Source organism: Trifolium pratense, linkage group LG1 (genome assembly GCF_020283565.1).
Source record: "Trifolium pratense cultivar HEN17-A07 linkage group LG1, ARS_RC_1.1, whole genome shotgun sequence".
Classification (NCBI taxonomy): Eukaryota; Viridiplantae; Streptophyta; class Magnoliopsida; order Fabales; family Fabaceae; genus Trifolium; species Trifolium pratense.
Window position 1 is genome coordinate 27677426 of NC_060059.1, and position 17008 is coordinate 27694433.

The 17008-nt window shown below is 34.4% G+C and overlaps 1 protein-coding gene and 1 non-coding gene across 2 annotated transcripts; both read left to right on the top strand.

Annotated features, from left to right (window-relative positions):
• The first annotated feature begins 893 nt into the window (after positions 1-893).
• Positions 894-14380, top strand: LOC123921589 (probable sodium/metabolite cotransporter BASS4, chloroplastic). The gene is made up of 14 exons (XM_045974194.1): positions 894-1264; positions 1936-2023; positions 2123-2230; positions 2341-2408; positions 3625-3703; positions 4769-4827; positions 4977-5045; positions 6826-6939; positions 7910-7931; positions 11305-11372; positions 11945-12030; positions 13472-13601; positions 13752-13853; positions 13924-14380. Exons 1-14 carry the CDS (start codon positions 1079-1081, stop codon positions 13993-13995), a joined length of 1251 nt encoding a protein of 416 aa, XP_045830150.1. The 5' UTR covers positions 894-1078; the 3' UTR covers positions 13996-14380.
• On the top strand, positions 10528-10650 carry LOC123903425. Its single transcript, XR_006807999.1, has one exon. It is a non-coding gene; the product is annotated as a small nucleolar RNA snoR80 (small nucleolar RNA).
• Positions 14381-17008: the final 2628 nt, after the last annotated feature.

Here is a 17008-nt window from a genome sequence, read left to right on the forward strand (position 1 = left end):
GGCTTTGAACTAGAGCTATTATAGTGGATTCATTCCTGGATTGGTATCCCCCAGAGTAGGTGACGTTGCACTGAACTGGGTTAACAATTTCCTGTCTTATTTATTGTTCTGCAATTTATTTATTTATTTACTGTGTTCTGCGACTGTCTTGCTGCAACGTGTGCTATAGCATCTTGTGCAGCATTGTGTTCACTGCGTGCCAGATTTCAACTTTATATCAATTTATGTCAAAGTCACGTTGCAAATGAGAAATTAATGTTGGTAAGTAGCAATAGTTGATTTTTATGGTACTTATGGAGCTGTTGATCGAACCTACAATCTCTATCATATGACCCAAATCCCCAACCATTAGACCAAACCTAGTGCGTTTTTTTTTTTTTTTTATGGTACTAATGGAAAATTTAGATGTACAAAAGTTCGAATAATGTTTTGGTTTACAATGGAGCTGTTGATCGAACCTACAACCTCTATCATATGACCCAAATCCCCAACCATTAGACCAAACCTAGTGAGTTTTTTTTTTTTTTTTTTTGCTTTCATCACTAGTTTAATTTAGTTCGGGGGTCAGTTCTGACATAAGTGGTTCCAGCCCCCTCCCGATCGCAATTATGGGGGATCGAACTATGGTTCTTCCTATCAAGTTCAGCGCCAATCATTGTTGAACCAACTAACGATTGGTTTGAAGGTCAGTTCTGACATCAAGTGGTCATTTCCCTCCCGATGAGTTTTTTTTTAAGCATATTTTTTTACGGAATTTTTGAAGGAATTTTTAAAGAGCTAAAAATAGAATTTGATATATTTAAAGGGATTAAACATAGATAAATAAAAAGTTAAAAATAGGGTTTTTTCTTTTATTTTTTTTCTTTAAATAATTTAAAATTTGGTTGGTTCCCACTTGACCACAAACCAAAATTTGGTCGCTATTATCAACAAAATCTTTTGCTCGTAGTTCCCATCACCACCATCATATAACCATTCATTCATTTTCAGGACTGTCATGTCATTGTCAACAGCTAGTTTTTTCTACCACTAGTTGCCATTACACACTCCACCTCACCCACCGCACTCCGCGGACCTTATGGCGGGAACCGCCCATTTACTCATCCTCACGGCGCATTCCGCCACCACTTCCTCATTCCCTCGTCCAAACCCTCTATTTCTCGCTTCACGCCGCTGTCATCTTCACTCCGCTGTTAAATCCTTCACTCTACGCCCTGCTGTTTATGTACCATCTCCCTTCAGGGCCTGTGCTCAATCCCATCAGGTTCTTTTTCTCCTTCATCCCCATGATTATAAGCTTCAAAATTTAATTTGAGGAATTGAAACTATCTCTTTTTCATTGAAACTATCTCTTTTTCATTAACATATTTATATTGAATTGAATAGTGGTTAGTTGAATTCCAACTTTATCTGCACTTATTATGATATGTGAAATGACCTGAAGATGAAGATGTCTTTACAAGTAGAAATAATCTTCACCTTACTAGAGTTAGGTCCAACCCAAATTCTAAGATGATATCATAGCCTTCTTCAAGATCTGTTGGGCCAACTGATATCGGGTTTTCACTATTGGATCACCCACCATTTATATCCACACACCACGTCCAATAGTGTTGAGCGTAAAAGGGTGTGTTAAAGAGTCCCAGATAAAATGGCTTGAATATGAGTTTATAAGTAGAGACAATCCTTAGTAAGGAACCCGGTTTTGTAGGGTTGAGTTAGACTCATCCTAAATTCTAAGATGTAATATTTGTTATCTGAACTTAGCTAAATTGCAGTTTCAATATCTGGGTTTTATGTTTTAAATTAAATTTTAAGAATAACTATGTGGTTTCTAAAGTGTAATTCTTCTTTGATAAAAGTAATGGAGTTTAATGATGTTATCTGCATTTAAGAATTATTTTTTTGTTAATTGATTTGATTTTGGAAATTCAGATAGATGGTAGTGGAGGCAAAGAGGCAAAAGGACTGACTTGGGTGGAACCCATTTTGAGATTTGCTAGGGGCAATGTTTTACCCTTAGGTGCCTCTTTGTCTTCCTATGCTTTCAAATTTTGTATTTGATTATGTTTTGAGGGGTAACTTAACAGTGCTGTTTGTGTTCTTTTGAGGCATTTTGTAGCTCTGATTTCTGCGGTGACGTTAGGATTAACATATCCTAGTCTTGGTTGCGCTGTTGACAAATATCATGTGTCCAAAATTGGGCCGTTTGGAATTTTTGTTATCTCAGGTTAATGTTGGAGGCTAATCTTTTTTGCATCTATTTGTTGTTTTGACTTTATGACAACTGGGTCTCTAAAGTGTTCTGTTATGGGTTCTACTGCATGGTTTATCTTGTAGGGTTGGTGTTGCGAAGTGAAGAAATTGGTGCAGCTGTAGAAGCATGGCCTGTTGGACTCTTTGGGCTAGTATGTATGAACTTCAATTTTCTTTTTATGTGTGCATATTATAGACTCATTCACTACAACCTTGTTTGGAAATGCTTCCGTAGATTTGATCAATCTTTCAGCCTAGATTTGATTGATGTGATTGTGCTTGGACTCTCATTGTTTAACTTGAGTGTTACATGATGTTGCTTCAAATTTATGATCAAATTATATATACCCCTATGTTTTAATTTTCCCCACTTAAAGTAACCGAGATAACTAAATAGGATACATTTTTTATACCCTGTCAAACATTATCAGCAATCTTGTGCAAGGAAATAAAGGAATTTCTCATAATGATGGCTCTGAGTCTTTACTTTTGTGGTCAAGAATAAAACTCTTGACTTGTAAGATTCAACTGTGTATGCCTGTATGTATCTTTTTGTAATACAATAGCAACTACTAAGCTTTATCGTGCTAGGTGAGTTTGGCTAGGTTGCTGAATTGACATATGTTAGTTTCCTGAAACATAGATTCTATGGAAGTAGAAATATAGGGGGTGATTTGTTTATAATAAGCTTCACCAAAGGACGAACCTTTCGGGAGAACCCGAGTTTGATTCTTAGGTGGAACCATTTCTTGGCTAGACTTTACTTACCTCGCGGCCAACCTCCAGATTATTAGGGCCCCCTTCCTTCCCCTAGGAATCGGAACGTTAAAAAAAATAAAAAATAGGGGGTAATTTGTTTATAATGTGGAAATTAAAGAGAAGAACAATCAGCAGAGATGTTTCCAAGAAAATGGCTCATTATTGAAAGACACTCTCCCTCAACAACAGATGCAATACAGCCCGTCACTCCAAAACTACCGGAATATCCAGCCTGCAGTACTTGTTACATTGCTTCTCACAATATAATAACTAACTCACCCTCCTCATGCTCCATGGACCTCACTTTCTTAACCAACTCCCAACTTTCAGCATGCTGATTTCAAGACTCATATAACTTTGGGCCTTCTTTTGAAAACCTTCCATCTCTTGGTTTCACATTACTATTGATCAATGGTTTCAAGATTGGGATACCTATCTACACCATTTTGTTCTATCAAATATGGATTATCTATTTATCTCAAAACTTGTTATGTTATCCCAACATCAAAATTTGTTCTTTTTATATTTGCACATGTTTCAAAAACATTCAAATATGGATTTTTTTTTAAATGTCTGAAAATGTAACAATCTCCTTTGTTCTTTATGCAGGTATCTATTTTATTTCTTACACCATACTTTTCTAGGCTAATATTGCAAATTCAGCTCCAACCCCAAGAATTTATTACAGGTTTAGCCATTTACGTTCTAATCTAAGCATAAGTCAATGTTATCCATTTACATAGTACTTTTATCATGATGTTGGATTGCTTTGATCTTGTGTACCCTCATTGGTAAATTTCTGAGCTTAAATCTTTCTGAAGCGGGGAATGGGTGGGGGGCATTTTGGATGGCGGGGAAGTACTCCCCGCCCATTTATATCCCTAGCACAAAATACAAAATTAGTAGGCCCATGACAGACTGCTGGTTGTGGAGTCATGGCTATACAAATTGTGCATCTGTGCTTCTTGTAAGCATGCAAGTTGCATTGTTGGCCATTCTAGTAAATACTCCTCTAAATGAAGATTGCCTGCAAAGTGCACAAGGTATACACCCTTGAATTGTGGGGGTTAGGTAGCTCAATTAGTTTGGTTTGGGATAAGGGTTGAAGGAGTTAAAGGACTAGAGTTCAAATCTCGATGAAGTAGAAAATACTAACATAACAATTAATTACTAACATTTGCCTATCCAAAAAAGAAATACACCCTTGAATTTTAGATCTTGATGTAGTTTTAATTATTGTTGGATGCACTCTTTTGCACATTACAGCTACACTCATTCTAGATGAGCCTTGTCCATTTCTCTATATCTTGAAAATCCCACAATGCTAAAACCAAATGCCCCACAGCATTCTTTCAAAAAGGACACTATGCTTTACTTTCAAAATCTCAATCATGGAAAAGGGAAAAAGGTTTTCTATGTTGAGCGCCACCTGTACTTTAGCTTGATGGTAGCCTGAGACCCATGCTAAATTGTCATAAATAGCCAAACAGCTATGACCATAAAATTGCCCAACAAGTTGCTACTTATTATTACGCTACCACCATGCTATCTCACAATTCTTGGAAAGGTGGAAGCTAATTTCAGAGTTTTTGTAACACCTAAAACAATACGTCGTTCTCTCTCAATTTTGATCTCATATATTGCAAAATTTCAACAGATTACGGTCTCTAATTTATGTACTATTCGATCACAATTGCTCTCATGGTTGCCAATTTTCATGCATATCAAGATACAAATTTTCTGGTTTCTACAGGGCTAGCCATATTTTGCTGTATGCCAACTACATTATCAAGTGGTGTCGCACTTACCCAGGTAATGATTATGTTCTGTTCTTTCTTCAGTTGCCTTTTTCCTTTTTTTTTTTTTCTTTACTTTCTATCCCTCTAAATTTTATATACCTTGTTTCTAGCACTTGCAGTGCAGTTGGTTTTTATCTGAGTTTTGCCACTTTGATTCTGCAGCTTGCTGGGGCAAATTCTGCACTGGCTCTTGCAATGACAGTAATATCTAACTTGTTAGGAATATTAATCGTGAGTCTTGAACAGTTGCTTATTTATCAATCATCTCAATTTTAAATTTGTTTTGCATTGTTTTGTAAAGTTCTTTTGCAGAATAATCATATGCTGTGTTGAAATTTTAGGAATTAAATGGAGAGAAAAACGTGAGAATCTATTTTGATAGAAAATATTGGATCTTTCGGAAAAACTTAAGTGTGCTGGCTTAGGATCTTAGGAGTATGAATGAAAGGAATCTTCTCGTAATCTTTGCAGCCACACTTTGCAACTAACACAGCACATCGTTATATAGAAAACCAAGAGTTGTAACATACCATGAAAACACTTTTAAGGAAGTAATTCCTAATTAGTTCAGTGTCTTGTTGAACTAGTATTTGGATTTATGGACTTGAAACACGACTCTAGGAATATCAGAAATAACCTCTTACCCTTCCTTAGTACTCTGAAAGTTCTAGAGATTGAAGTTTATCACAAAAGTAAAAAAGAAAATTGTTAGAAATTAGGATTCTTCTTCATGAAGATACCTGTAAATTGATCTTTGTATTTGCAAAACCTTTGCTCGTTATTTCTTTTTTCAACCTTTGGTATGATAAGACAAAATCTGACCTTGACTATGCTTTGCGTGATTATACAATACAGATTTCTTAGTCATTGCAATCAGGATTATGGAAAACAGGATTCTTTCCAATTTTACTAAACAACATTTTCAAACTTAAGCCAATAAACAAACATCTAAACATAACAGTAACATAGAAGGATAGAGAAATCAAACTCAGACGACATATACTGGTTGCTCTTGTCCACCACAGTCACATCTAGTTTCCACTAAACTCAGTAGAATTTTCACTATGTCAAAATACTCTTCACAACTTCTTTATCCTTTTCAGGCTTTACTATCCATTCGGCAATTCACAACCTCTTCAGGCTCATAGGTCAAGTATTCTTTTTTGAGACAACTTTAGGCTAAGACACTTTTTCACAGTCACACAACTAGCTAGCTTACTATCCCAAAGTTTATAATAGAAGAGTGACAAATATTTGGTGCATAGCTCGAAAAACACTTAAAAGTGGATTATACTAGTAAAAAAAGCTAAGGAAACAACTACAAACTGATAATAAGTGGAATGGACAATTTTGGCAGTAGTTTTCTGAATTTGGAGTGTAATGATGTAATACGTTTCTATTTCCCTCCTCTGATTGATCAAATCAAACATTAGAGCTTTTTACAGCTTGGGAAACTGTTAGGACAAGCCTCTGAAATAGTTGGCAGGTTTGTGGTAAAATTTCCAACTTTTCAAGCTAGACTAACCATTTATTAGAGTTTGACAGAGTTATTTATACATGTTCTTAGAAACCTACCTTTGTGTTAGAGTATAGTTATTTATATATGTGCTTATTAGGTTATTTTATACTATTCGAAGAACCTATCTTGTCTTGATTTTATTTTTCGGTATAAATATAGACACGGAGTGTCAGACGTTCCTTGTTGTATTCTTCCCATTATTTTCTTTAACAATTAGTATAAACAAGAAATTATGTCAGCATTTTGCATCAACCTTGTATACTTCAATGTCGTATCTTTATAGTAGTAATGTTTTTTTTTCTCGTTTTCTTTCGTCATCAAGTTCCGTTCATTTCAACTGGTTTGATTGTGATTTTATTTATCCTTCTTTATTTTTTATTTTACTATCTTTCTAAACAATGTGAATCTTTTAATCTAGATATTTTTTTCTCCATCTAATCTAATTATTGGTTTCACTGTTTTATTTTTTGACAATACTTCATCTTCTTCTAGGTTCCATTTTCCATCACAAAATTTGTAGCTAGTGGAGTTGGAGTGACTTTACCCACCAAGCAGTTATTTAAAAGTCTTGTTCTTACCATATTAATCCCCCTTATTTTGGGAAAGGTAATTGAGTTTTCTCTTTCACATATCTTTGATACAGAATATGCTATTGTTTGAATACTTTAGAAGTGACGTGGTTTTGGACTGCAAAAATATATCCTTCTATGTGAATTTACTGCTAGGTTTATGTTTGAGGTTGTTTCACTTTCCAAAGTTGTAATGCTGATTTTTGCAACTATGATGTGGTTTGACTAACTACATGATATTCCATAATCAAATTAGTTATTTTTTTACTATCATGAGCCATCTCAAAAGTTAGGTTGCTTCATGAAAGTGTGTGAGTGATTTTAAATCTAACACCCCACTTATACAAGAGCTCTTTGGGCTTAAAGTGTGAGCAGCTTAAGCATAACACCCAAAGCTTTTGATGAAATTCACACTTATTTAGAAGAACGGGCCTGACAAGGACCAAACTCTGAAATATTTTTCATACAAATGTTGATATGATGTCATGAGTCAAATATCCCAAAAGATTAAGCTATTATGTGAAAACACATAAATAGTTTTTATCTGACACCTCCATTACTATTTTTATGGATTATGCATTTTCAAATTCAATGTTCCTAAAATAACATATAATTCTCTTTAGAAACAGGTAATATAGCAAGTAATAGGCCATGTGATTTGGCATTGATATTAAATTGTACAGGCCACCAAATTAAAGTTGAATAATTGAGCCAATATATTGGCCATATTTTTCAAAATGACTCTTCAAAATATCCTATCTTGCCACTTTTCTTATTTCTTGATTGCAGATGTAGTTTTTGTGTATTTCATCTTTTACTGGTTGACCACATCATTTTTGTAGCATCATTTTGTCAGAAATATATTATGTTGTAAACCCTTGTTGTAGTATGCATTTGTGTATGTCTTGTCAACAATTTGAATTTTGTCTGAGGTTGTACTCAAATTATTGTGTTACACTCAGTTTGTTAAAAGTATTTTAATATTTTTCATTGCTTTGAATGGACAGGTTCTACGTGAATCTTTTAAAGGTGTGTCCTATTTTCTATGCTTGTTTGTCACTTTTATTGACAGAAAAATAAAATAAAATGATTCTCATTATTATATGAAGAAATGACAGGTAGTGAGAATGAAATTGTAATGCAGTTCCCTAGAAGTCTTTGTTGCAAAGCACTATACAATAGTTATGGGCAAGTTATTTTGTAGTATTATTTGCTTGTATGGCACTTGTAATTATTTCCTCATATCTGACCATTTTGTGAAGTGAAAGTTGGTCAACATAATCCCTCAATACATAAGAACATAACACATAACAACTGATAAAATACAATCCATGTAGAATAGATAGCTAAACCCTCAACAACACACCATTTAGGGAAACCCCATTTGAAATGTTACTATGTACTTTATTATACTGCATAAAAGCTAAATGCACCTAATCTTAAAAATTATGTGACCATAGAAGCCTCTTTAAACATAAGAAAGGGCTTGATAAATTTCAAAGAGAGGTTGGTAGGCTTGTTATTGTAGTTAAGAAGTTTCTTAGTCAATTAGTTAATGAGGGATGGGAACCCTCCGTAAGTAGCCCTTTCCAAACCACCGAAAACCAGCTCGGGTACCAATTGATGCGTATCCATTCCAAAACACTTGGGCAACCCTCCCTTAAAAGCTAGCTATTAAGGGGCAATAACCAAATCACTTAAATACTTCGCCGAGCTTTCCATACTACCCAATGTGGGACTTGGGGACCACATGATGCAGAAGTCCCTATCACAACACTAGCTGCCGTTCTTATGTACTAGTGAAGAAGATGGAAGGATTACGAGACCCAGAGTGTTGCTTTGCCATTGTTAACTAGCCGGCCACCATTTTGGGTTTCAAACTCCACATATTAATCCCCACTTTCCTTATAATCGTGGTTGAATTGGTTCTCCTCATCTTTTTCTATATTTACAATAAAGGGGACTTGCACGTGTGAGGTTTTCATCATCCTTAGGTTCAACCTGCAACCTATTTGGAACTGGAATCCAGCAAAATGTTATATCCCTTACATCACTGCTCCTTCAAATCCTCCTGCAACTTGATTTTTTAATGCCTCCAACATCGCCATCCATGTTTTCATTACCATGTCTGGGGAGGCTAGTGGCACCAGATCGCCAGTCAGAAAATTGAGGTCCGACCGGCATGACAGCTGCGAGAATTTCTCAGACGTCCAGCGGGAATTTGAACCTGAACTCGGCTTCTAAATGTGCGAACTCAGCGTCGGAGAGACCAGGTTGCACCTGTATGCCTGAGTTATGGAGCTGGGTTATTACTTTATCCTCCACTGAAGAAAATGAGAACAATCCATTGCGTTCTAGGAAAGAAGAGGAGGATGAGGATGTGGTGGCTCGGGTCAATAACCGGCATAGACCGGATACATGAGTCGGGTTTAAGCCAATCATCCTACGGTCCACCTCAACCATTGTATTGCAGTTGAGGAATGACGCGAGGCAATGTTAGTATGTGTGTTGTTTTGGGTGTATTGTGAAGGAGAGAAGTGGTTAAGTGAGGAAGAAGGTGAATGTGAATGGTGTGTTTTCAAGAGACAGAGAGAACTTTTGCTTTTACACAACCTTCTTTGATTTATAGCTCTAAAAAGAATGTAGCCCACTATTTATTTTGGCGATTCTTTATTTTTCATTTTCCTCATTGCCATTGTCCTTTCATTATACAGTAAATGAAACGCTTTATTGCAAATGATGAATTGGAAAACAAAGGGAGATTTGAACACATTTGAAGGGGCAATTGCAGTAACATGCAGAAGAGGAGTGATAGAGAGGGTTTCCCTTTTGGTCGGAAAGATAGATAATTTGCAGGTTCCAAATGTCTAAAGCTTGTAAAACTGAATTTTTGTGTTCAAAGTTTTTTTTTTTTTTTTCCCCTTTCAAAGTTCTTGTATGTATAGAGTATAGTATAAATTATATGAATTATTTATCTTGTATTTATAATCTCTGGTATAGTGATCACCTCACTATTCAAGATTGATAACCATGGTTCCAAATGCTCGCTGCATTATGTAACACCGCTGTTTGCTAGCAATCCGTCAGAACCCAAGAGGCTATAACTACCTGAAGACAAACAGCCTATGTAATGTGACCTAATCCCTCCTTGTTCCTACCACTGGAACTAGTTTTAGACTTCACATTCTTAGAAAACCACTTCAGTTGTGACTCTCTCATGTCCATGCATGGAAATCCTCATAATAAAGTAAGGTACTTCCAACCTTTTCAGTCATTCACCACTCACCACATCGAGTCGTCTCCCTCCTACCGCTTTTATCTCCCTGTTCATCACTTATGCCACCCATGCACCTCAAAACTGTTCTTATTTGTTTCTCCATCCCCGTCATCACCTGCTCCAGGTTCTGGCTGATAGATGACTGAAGCTGCTATCAAACCTTCTCCATCAGACTTTCTACAACTATCAATCTGCTCTCAATTATTGTCAGGACCTTACATGCTCCCCATGATTGGAAAATTCATGGTAAACTCGAGGAATATTTTCTTTCTTTTTATTTTTTTTTAAAGAAAATCCATACAAAATTAAGCAGAAGGAAATGTGTAATGTGATAGGTTTGCATCCATTACCAATTCTGAAGGATTTATTGTTACTTTCAGTGTAATGGCAGACACCAGATCAATGGTGCGGTGATCCTGATTGATGGTTGTTATTCAGTACCATTTGGTCTGGGAAACGCCTCATACATTTTTATTTTTCCTATATTAAAAAAATAATAATCTGATAGGTTAGTTATGTGAGATGAGTGTTAAGTTAGTTAGTTAGGCTGAGTTATTTAATAGAAATAATAAAGCATGTGGCCTATAAATAGGGAAGAGAGATTAGAGTGATCATCTTGTCATTTGTATAGATTCGTGGCCTTGCTGGCAATGGGAAATTCTAAACTCTCTTGAATAGTTAGGGATTTTTTACACCATAAACAGGGATTTTCCCTTAATTCTTCCACTGTACCAGCTGGTTTCTATTATAATGCTGCAAAAGATAAAATCAGAGTTGATTCACTCACTCACCGACTCTTTTCCCCCTTTGCCTTATTCACATGTACATTCTTCCCCAACCACTTCCGCCTAGCCAAATTAGAATTGTTTGTCTTCAGGGAAAAATTTGCCTTTGCCCATGTTATGGTAAACCTGGTTTATCTGCCTTTTTTTTGGGTGTTCAGCTGATGGGTTTTTGCTTTGATTTTATTTGCTATTGGCATACACACTATAGTAGTGTAATTTTTTTGTTCTCTATTTAAGAAGTGTCTTGCTCTCTTTTGGTGTTTTTTCTCCATTTTTCTATGCAATATTGCAATAACATGATGTGTAGAAACTATTTGTCTTGATCAAATTTGCATTACAGGTGTTGCTGACTTTGTTGACGGAAACCGTAAGCTTTTCTCAGGGATCAGTGCATTTTTCCTCAGCCTGGTAGGACCGATTCCATTGCAGTGTTTCCTTATTTCCTTTCTCCAAGTTTTATTTTGTTGTCTTTAATTTGCATGCTTTTTCAGTTTCTTTAAATTAATTATGTCATTGCACCGGTGGTATCTCCATTTGTTGATTTTTATTTTGAAATGCATATAGTTCTATTAACGGCACAAAGTAGAGAGGTAAGTGAGTGAGGCATCTGTTGAAATTGATTCACGAAATCCCTGTTCAAAGTGAGCCATCTAAATATAGATAGATGACTAACTCTCAGTTTCTGGGGAATAATTATTCCTATCATGATTTGACCTTCAGAATTTTATAATTCCTTAGTTTTTTACGCGTATGTTGTATAAAGTATAAAGACAAGGATGTATCAATGGATTTTTCGTGACTGTTTATAGCCTTTGATGATATGTTTATATTTGTCGCGAGGAATACTCTTCCCTGTTTTAATTTTTGTCATCTTTGGTAACCAGGTAGTCAGAGATCAACACTCTTTGTACCGGCAAAATCATATTTTATCATCAAGGTTTTACTGGAAAATTATGGTCTAATCAAATATTATCATGCAGGTACCATGGACACAAGTGAGCAAGTCAAGGTCACTGCTGCTAATAGTGGAGCCCAAAGTTTTTCTTATCGCTATTGGACTGGGAGCGTACGTCCAGCATGCTTGAGTTTGTTTACATTTTGGTTAATATCATGTGATAACTGCAATCTGTTGTCATTAGTTTTCAAATACTGATTGATTATTTTAGAAATATTAATTTAGAGTAAAAAGAAACTAACTAGATTATGCATTTCATTCTACAACTGATAGTTTATCAAAAAATGAGTTCCAATATCAATATGTAAATGTTTTATGGTCTGTGCACCTGGTGCTGTCATTTTTTACAGACACACCACAACAACTACTTTATAGTGGGTACCTTGGAGTCTAAAATAATTGATATTATCCGTTGGTAAAGTAATTAATGATCGATATAAGATTCACATCATAGAAAATCATGAGTTTGTCGAAATAACAAATCTTGATTTGCTCACTTTTTTTTCTGCTTACATGAGAGGAGCCAAATACTTTACAAACTATGTTCTGATTGCCCGTAAATGTTTAATTCTGTTTTTATGTAGGTTATTCTGTTAGGCAAGGCACAAACACTGCTCCAACATTCAAAGTGTATCACAGTAAAAGAATAAAAATAGAAATTAACTTAGTGTCTCCTGTTTGGTTAGTGGCTGTTATAGCCGTTAGAATTAGTTTAGAGTTTGGTTAGTTGTAGCCCTTGTGACAGTTGTGTTAGTTCGAGGGTCAGTTAGCAGTTAGCGTTTATAATTTGGGAGGTCTATATAAGGATTTCCAAATTTTAGTAGTAGGGGAGGAATGACCTTTGCAGATTTGACCGGATTACCAGTGTGAGCAGAGCTATTGTCTCTCATGTTCTCTTTTTCTTTTGTGATCAATGAAGCTCAGGAGTGAATAATCCCATTTCTGCCCATAAGTAATTTGGAGTTCATTAACTTTTGAAAAATGGGATTTTCTGATATTTGAAATTTATGTGATCCGTGTTACTGGTTTTAAGCAACATTGATTGAAAAATGGGAGTTTCTAACACTGGCAGTCATTTGAACATACATATATAGTCGTCTGATCACATGAAGTTTTGTTTAATATTTTCTTTTGCTTAATTTATTACAGAAGGCTATTTTTAGCATTGGTTAGTTAGTTATTTTCTTTCGCTTAATTTATTACAGAAGGCTATTTTTAGCATTGGTTAGTTAGTTAGGTTAGTAAACCAGTTAGGAGGTTAAGAAATTCTTTAGCACAATTAGCTCTATAAATAAGATCATTCGATTTATAATTCACATATTATCAGTTACAATGTTACCTTCAGAGTCTTATGTTATTTACCTTTCACATGCATATGATATGGAACCATGGCACTCTCTGATTACCAACATAATTCGTTAGAGAAAGTATTGGAGGGGGGCACTAGGGTGCAATTTAATTTGGATTAGTCACTATTAATTCATTGTTTTAAAGGACATCCAACATAGATGGAGTTATGGTAACTAACATCGACTTTCATGGTGCATTGCAGACTTCTTCATGTGACCTTATTGGTATTCAATAGCATTGCCGTCCGGAGTCTTTCAGTTATCTCAGGTGGTGAAAAATCAACTTTTTCTCGTGAAGAAAATGCCAACGCACTCATACTAGTTGCAAGCCAGGTGAAAATTCAATCAGTATTTTCTTATTTTCTCAAGATCTACGAAATGAGTTTCAACATATAAGAGGCAATTCTGACAAAATCTATCATGAAATAGTTAGTTATCCTTCATTTGATCTTATCTCCAAAAAAATGTTTTCATACCTTTCAGAAAACATTACCAGTAATGGTAGCAGTTATAGAGCCACTTTGCGGTGCATTTGGAGAATCTGGGTTACTGGTTCTTCCTTGTATCGCAACACATCTAATCCAGGTTATTTATCTGTTTTTTGAACAATGATTTCTAATATTTCATTCTTATGCTAACCCAAAACTCATTGTAGATTATCGTGGACTCTTTTCTCGTAAACTTCATGCATCGCAAAGACAATCCCAATAATGTCAAGTTGGCTTAAGGAGAGCAAATTTTAGTCATTCTGGCAGTTGGTCGCAGCATATTGTTTCCAATCTTTACTATAATTCAATTTATATAATGGATATAGTAGAAATAATCTCTAATTTCTATTCACTTATAGAGGATTTATATTTATTTCTCTATGCTTATACCAAAGCATCAAGTAAGCAGTTCCCCTGATGGAAGTTGGTTGATAGCATATTTGGACTTTTACATGTTCTCATTCTCCAGCTGAGTGTGATGAAGTGATTAGTGAATGCTACTTTTGTTTGTATTTGGGGTAGTGAAATTTACAGAGAATTATTGGCTTTCTGAAAAGCAATGTATATTGTTCCTTTCATTGTTTAAGTTTAATTAGATTTGAGTTAAGTATATTTTGATCACTACAAAATATGAATCATTTACTTCATGCTAAAAATTTCTTCTATAATAAAAAACATTCCTTTTTTAAAAATCCCAAAATACCCTTAATTTTTTTTTATTCAAACTCTTCTTTAATAACTTCCAAAACCAACTACTCTAAGCCACTAGGTTTGGTCTAGTGGTGAGGGGTTTGGGTAGTACGTTATAGGTTATAAGTTCGATCCCCAGCTAATTGTAAAAAAAAAAAACCACCTACCCTTCTTTAATTTCCAAAATCAACTACACACTAGCCATTTCTATTCATTTGTTCCATTCAATTAGTTTACACATCTTCTCCATATTTCTTCAACAAAATTCATAAAAAAGAAATATATAAAAAATTTAGAATATAATCTTTTACACTAACTTAGCATAATAAAAAAATTGGATTACACAAACAGCTCTGACCACTAGTAATAAATAAAGACAAACCTATTTTATATTCCAATTTTAACCCTACCTACGGTTACCAAATACAAAACATGAGTTAAGCACGGACACCGCGACACAACACGGTGACACTGTTAATGTGAAAAATATAGGACACCGACACCACTGCATATTTATAAAATATATAAATTGCGAATCAAAATATATACATGTAAATCTAAGTTGAACAAGTTATTTCTTAAAAAAAGTTTTAAAACAAGATATGATAATATTTTACCTTGATTTATCCATCTACTTAAAAATATTGTAATCCAATTAATGTCTTCAATCCCTCGTTAATCAATATTGTTGTTTTGAAATATCTCCATTTCCATTTTTTAGGATGTTTTTAAAAATGAACTTTATTAATGGGTTCAAAATATTTTTTTCTGGATAATATTTGTCGATACTTTTTCTTTTAGAAAGAAAAGTAAAAAATCTTGTAGATATGTTTGATATCTACTTAGAAAACAATTTTTTTTTGGACACTTGCCCGACACGTATCGTACGAGTGTCTTACAGGTGTTATACACCGATTAAAGGAGTGTCAAAGTAAAGGAAAAATTGAGTTTTTGGGACACTGGTCTGAGCTATCCGACACATGTCTTACGCGTGTCATACGGGTGTCAGATACCGTCACGTGTCGGACACCGCGACATGCCTAATCATAGAGGTGTTCGTGCTTCTTAGGAGTTAAGTAACTTCCAACACTTCTGTCAAAAATAAAGTAACTTCCAATGAAATGGTTTTTATCAGAATATGATCAGTCATTGAACTTGTGTGTTTATCGGTTCAAGGTTCAATTGGTTGAATCGAGGTTCAACTAGGTTAGACTATTTTTATTAAATATATATTTTTTATATTTTAAATAATAATAATAATAATATAATAATAATAATAATAATAATAATAATAAACTAAAAGTTAGATATTATACATAATTTTACACTATTAAAAATTGAAGTCCATATAAAATTTTATAATTGTATAATTTAAATTAAAAAAATAGTTATTGGAATAGTTGGTCATTTTTTTCTTTATATTTATTCACATAGTATTTATTTAAATTTGTTGGTAATTTACAACAAATATAAATTTAAGCGTGTTCCGTAAAATAAAATAAAGTGTTTTTTTTTGTTGTCAAGTAGCCTAGTGGCTAGAATTTCAGCTTTAGAGCTGAATAAGTGGGAGTACCGGGGTTCGAACCTCAGTCCTTGCAATAATATGCAATATCCCTATCAATTGAGCTATGCTATGGGGACAAAGTGTCTTTTTTAATCTCATTATTAATAAAATAAATAAAGTTAAGTGCTTTTTGTAAATAAAAATAAGTGTGTATTTATATATGAACTACTACATGAAGTCTCACATTGGAGAAATCTAATACCTATTGTCTTACCAATGATTATAAATAAGTCTTTGTAAACATGTTTCTTACTGCATTTGAAGTCTCTCACTTGACTGGTCATCATTTAATGTGACTTTTTGGTTGCATGAGATTTGTCCTACTCAATTTGTGGTTTTTTTGTTAATTAATTTTTTCAATTAAAAAACTAAAGTAAAATTTTACCGGTTCGGCCGGCAGGTTTGTCCAACCCACTGGTTTTTAACTGGTTCATGGCCAGTTTTCCGGTTTCAACTTTGGTTCCTAAGCAGGACAATTTTGGGGTCAAATCTGCCCGGATGCAGGCCCGGTTCCTAGTCCAATCGGTCGAACCGCGTGATATGGTTTTCACAATCTTGATTTTTATATTATCTTCCACTTTCATAAGGGAAAAGTGATTTAAAAAAAAAAAAGTAAAGTGAGAGAAAGAGAGGGTGCAAAGATGGAAAAATGGAAGTGTGTCATAGACATGTCGTGTCCTGTTATGGTGATGGAGCATTCAACCTTTTTAACTATTCATAACACAAGCAACGCCATTAAATGATACGAAAAAAAAATTAGGGCAAAGGTATGGAATGATTTCATTTTCTTTGTCAAACTGTTAATTTTAGTTCGTGTGTTATCTGCCTCTAGCATGAGATGAGTATTTTTTTCTATTATGATTTTGTATGTTTTCATAAATACTTTTGTATTGTATGAGTATTTTTTTCATATCATTTTGCATTGTATGAGTATTTTTTTCTATTATGATTTTGTATGTTTTCATAAATACTTTTGTAATATGAACAAAAAATAAAGA

Excerpts from the sequence above, each read along its gene's own strand:
- LOC123921589 (XM_045974194.1), top strand. The coding sequence starts at position 1,079 with ATGGCGGGAACCGCCCATTTACTCATCCTCACGGCGCATTCCGCCACC. Across the intron at positions 1,265-1,935 it reads CCTGTGCTCAATCCCATCAG|ATAGATGGTAGTGGAGGCAA; the intron begins GTTCTTTTTCTC and ends TTGGAAATTCAG. Across the intron at positions 3,704-4,768 it reads ACCCCAAGAATTTATTACAG|GGCTAGCCATATTTTGCTGT; the intron begins GTTTAGCCATTT and ends TGGTTTCTACAG.